This window comes from Salvia hispanica, chromosome 6, assembly GCF_023119035.1.
Source record: "Salvia hispanica cultivar TCC Black 2014 chromosome 6, UniMelb_Shisp_WGS_1.0, whole genome shotgun sequence".
Classification (NCBI taxonomy): domain Eukaryota; kingdom Viridiplantae; phylum Streptophyta; class Magnoliopsida; order Lamiales; family Lamiaceae; genus Salvia; species Salvia hispanica.
In genome coordinates this window covers 37,947,869-37,951,914 of record NC_062970.1, presented here as the reverse complement: position 1 = coordinate 37,951,914, position 4,046 = coordinate 37,947,869, and the positions used below count along the sequence as shown (strand labels likewise).

General features: G+C 34.2%; 1 protein-coding gene across 1 annotated transcript in view; it reads left to right on the top strand.

Moving 5' to 3' along the window:
• Positions 1-3,769, top strand: part of LOC125195278 ((E)-beta-caryophyllene synthase-like) — a 4,501-nt gene extending 732 nt beyond the window's left edge. The window contains exons 3-8 of the mRNA XM_048093453.1: positions 1,673-1,925; positions 2,035-2,404; positions 2,497-2,715; positions 2,865-3,003; positions 3,080-3,328; positions 3,416-3,769. Of these exons, the coding sequence (XP_047949410.1) occupies positions 1,673-1,925; positions 2,035-2,404; positions 2,497-2,715; positions 2,865-3,003; positions 3,080-3,328; positions 3,416-3,769 (1,584 nt within the window). The remainder of the gene's footprint in view (positions 1-1,672; positions 1,926-2,034; positions 2,405-2,496; positions 2,716-2,864; positions 3,004-3,079; positions 3,329-3,415) is intronic.
• The last annotated feature ends 277 nt before the right edge of the window (positions 3,770-4,046 follow it).

Sequence of the window (4,046 nt, the reverse complement as noted above, 5' to 3'; positions counted from 1 at the left end):
AAAATCTACGTTTGGCTATTTGTTCCTTTTAGCCGAGGGAGCAGTATCATGGAAAAGTGGAAAGCAGTCTGTCATTGCTACTTCCACTATGGAAGCCGAATTTGTGGCATGCTTTGAGGCCACTGTTCACGGATAGTGGTTGCGGAACTTTATTTCAGGGCTTAGAATTGTCGACTCTATAGCTAGGCCGCTGAAAATTTATTGTGATAATTCCGCAGCTGTCTTCTTTTCAAAGAATGATAAGTACTCGAAAGGGGCTAAGCACATGGAGTTAAAATACTTATCTGTTAAAGAAGAAGTGCAGAAACAAAGAGTGTTCTTTGAGCATATTAGGACGGATATGATGGTAGCGGATCCGTTAACTAAAGGACTACCACCCAAAATGTTTATTGGCCATGTAGAGCGTATGAGTATTATAGATAAAGCCTTGCTATTTTAGTTGTATTATGCTTGTAAAGTGTAAGACACTTTGAATTCAATAAAAGTTATGTTTCTGTTTATTAAATATGTTATCATTATAGTTTGTATACAATTATGGTTGTTGGATAACATATGATGAATTGAGAATAAAAGTTCATCTCAATGAAAGGACAATGTAAAGTTGGAATTGATTTGTGATACATGGAAGGAATCATGTCGCTTAATGATGTGTGACCGCCATGATTCGATCAATTCTAATTTTTTCATGGTATTTAAAGAATATTTTGAACATGATATAAAAGTGCGCATTATAGTTATTAAACCATCAAGACGATACAAAGGTCAAGTGGGAGAATGTAAGAATATTTATATTCTTATATGATCTATGTATCTATTGGTTTAAATTAAAGTTCAAGTTCATAATATTAAAAGTTAAAAGGGATTCTAATATTAAAGACGACACCGTAATGGATCGGTTTCGATTAAAGAATTAGAATTGGGTGTATTGATAACCCTCCTTTCTTACCTTATTATTGATACATGTTTATATATATATATATATATATATATATATATATATAAAGCGTAATATAAATATATATATATATATATGTACATTAGAGATTGTATACATAAATGATAGTTTAATATATGTATACATGTGGCACCGAGAATTAAAAGAAATGGAAAAGGTGTCAGTTGTTTATGATAAAGTAGTTATCACTTCTATTTTATCTAATTAGCAACGGTTGTGATATTTAATGTACATACATATATATATATATAAATTGATTAAATTCGGGTGCTGTGCATGTATAACCGTAATGATAAGGTAGTTGATTCTTTTGATAAGAGAAAATGCAATTCTCTTTATACCAATCAGCATATCTTTGGTTAAATGAAACGATGTGCTTCTTAACTCACGGCGTTTGGATGTGTATAAATATGTGCGATGGTTTCAGCATTTGATATACAATCCAGAACGAGTTATATACTCAGAAAAGTCACAATACATACGCACATATATATATACACTTATATACAAGTTTTTGATTCTTTATCCATTAAAAGAATCATAGAAGGCTTGAGGTCAAGGAGAGGAGAATCATCAAAGTGGATTCAACATCTTCTTCAGCACAAGAAAAGCATGGATGGAGGTTGGTGATCTATCTCCACTTTATAGTCTATATGTTGTGGTTGAATTAATTCAAATCTAGAATCAGATTTCATTATCGAAATCATTAAAGTTGAGATTTGGCTAACACACGCAAGACAAATGGAAGAGATTAGGGAATTGGTCCTTCACAATGATGAAGATGATCTAACCCTAAAACTAGAACTCATTGATTCGATCAAACGGCTTGGAGTGGGCTACCATTTCGAAAAGGAAATCCGCAAAACCTTACGATGGATTCATGACGCCTATAGCGCCAACGACAACGATCTTCGATTTGTTGCTCTTCGCTTTCGTCTGCTCCGAGAACAAGGTTTTCACGTTCCATGCGGTATGTATAGATCTCTAAAGTCCGGAGCCTTTGTCCTAGCTAGTGACATGTTGTTGGTTTATCTATTTTATTTTCTATTCACTTGACTCATTAAATACTATTTTGGCAGATGTTTTTTGCAAATTCTTAGATGAAAAAGGAAATTTCAAGGAATCGATACCAAACAATGTTGAAGGGCTGTTGGAATTATACGAGGCATCAAACTATGGAGTGCATGGAGAGGAAATTCTTGACAAAGCATTAGAATTTTCCTCTTCTAATCTCCATTCTTTAATAATGAACATGAGTAATAACACTCTTTCTACACGAGTTAGGGAAGCACTAAAGATCCCAATTTCAAAGACTCTAAACAGATTGGGAGCAAGAAAGTTCATTTCTATGTACGACGACTCATGCAATGAAAAGCTACTTGATTTTGCGATATCGGACTTCAATCTTGTGCAGACGCTACACCAGAAAGAGCTAAGTCATGTTACAAGGTTAGCTGCCTAACATTTTCATCGTTTTTTAATCTGCAATCAAAGAGAATGCACCACTAAATTGATTAAATTATACTACTATATTGTTGTAGATGGTGGAAGGAATTGGACTTTGCAAATAAACTTCCCTTTGCTAGAGATAGACTTGTGGAATGCTATTTTTGGATTGTGGGTGTTTACTTTGAGCCATGCTATGCAATTGCGAGAAAGCTACTAACCAAAGTCATTTATATGGCTTCTTTCCTTGACGACATTTACGATGTCTATGGAACGTTAGACGAACTCACGCTTTTCACTAGCATTCTCCGAAGGTATGTGCAATTTAGTAGTAATATTTTTGTACTGGAAGGTTCCCTATTTAAAATTGAAACTATAAGAACTTTATTGGTTATTGACGAGAAATTTTATTAAAATGCTAAAATAGGAAAAAAGTTAAAATATTTACCACGTTTGATATCAGGTGGGACATGGATGGCATTGATGAATTGCCACCATGCATGAGGATATACTACAAAGCCCTATGCGATGTATATGTTGAAATGGAAAACGAAATGGGAAAGCTAGGCAAATCATATGCAGTCGAATATGGAAAAGCTGAGGTATGGATTTCATTTTCTCCTTACGGTCGAATATGTACGTTTGTCATTCATTTTAGATTGGATTGAAATTGCGCAGATGATTAGGTTGGCGGAGGTGTACCTTAAAGAGGCGGAGTGGTCTTTCAGCAAGCACAAGCCTACAATGGAGGAATATACAAAAGTGGCACTTTTGTCTTCAGGATATGTGATGATGTCAATAAATTCATTACTTGTGATTGATGATCCAATTAGCAAGGAGGAGTTTGATTGGGTTTTGAGTGAACCACCTATTCTTAAATCATCTTTACTCATTACTAGGCTAATGGATGACCTTGCAGGATATGGGGTACGTAACAATAATGTATCTATCTATAGGTTATATATATACATTCACTTATGCAACTTTCTTGATGAATCAAAAATGTACATACAGTTTGAAAAAAAGCTGTCAGCAATTCATTACTACATGCATGAAAATGGTGTGGCAGAGAAAGAAGCTTTTGCAGAGCTGCGCAAACAAGTGAAGAATGCATGGAAGGTTCTAAACAAGGAACTTCTTCACCCAACAGAAGCTTCCATTCCTATCCTTAAATGTGTTGCCAACTTCACTCGTGTCATATTCTTGCTATACACAGATGAAGATGCATATGTTAATTCCAAAGCTAAGACCAAAGACATGATCAAGTCTGTGCTCGTCGACCCCGTCACCAATTTTAGCACTTTGAAAAACCCCAATAATTCAGTGCTGGATTCAGCTGCAAACAACATCTTCAACTGTAGCATGTAGGGCTCGACCATTTTTATTTTATGCTCAATTTTTATGTAGTAAGTCCATTTATTTTGTTATTTACTGATTCATTGGAAGTTTTAACTGATTGATGCATCTTCTTTATCACTTTGCATTCAAGCTATTGGCCATGGCATTGATGTCGGAAATTAATTACTACAAAATTCAAGAAATTCGTATAAGCTTATTACTATGAATCATTATTCAAGAAATTTAATTTAACTAATAAATAGTTAAAGTAGATATATAGTTTAAAGTAAAAGCGAGAATTATGTAG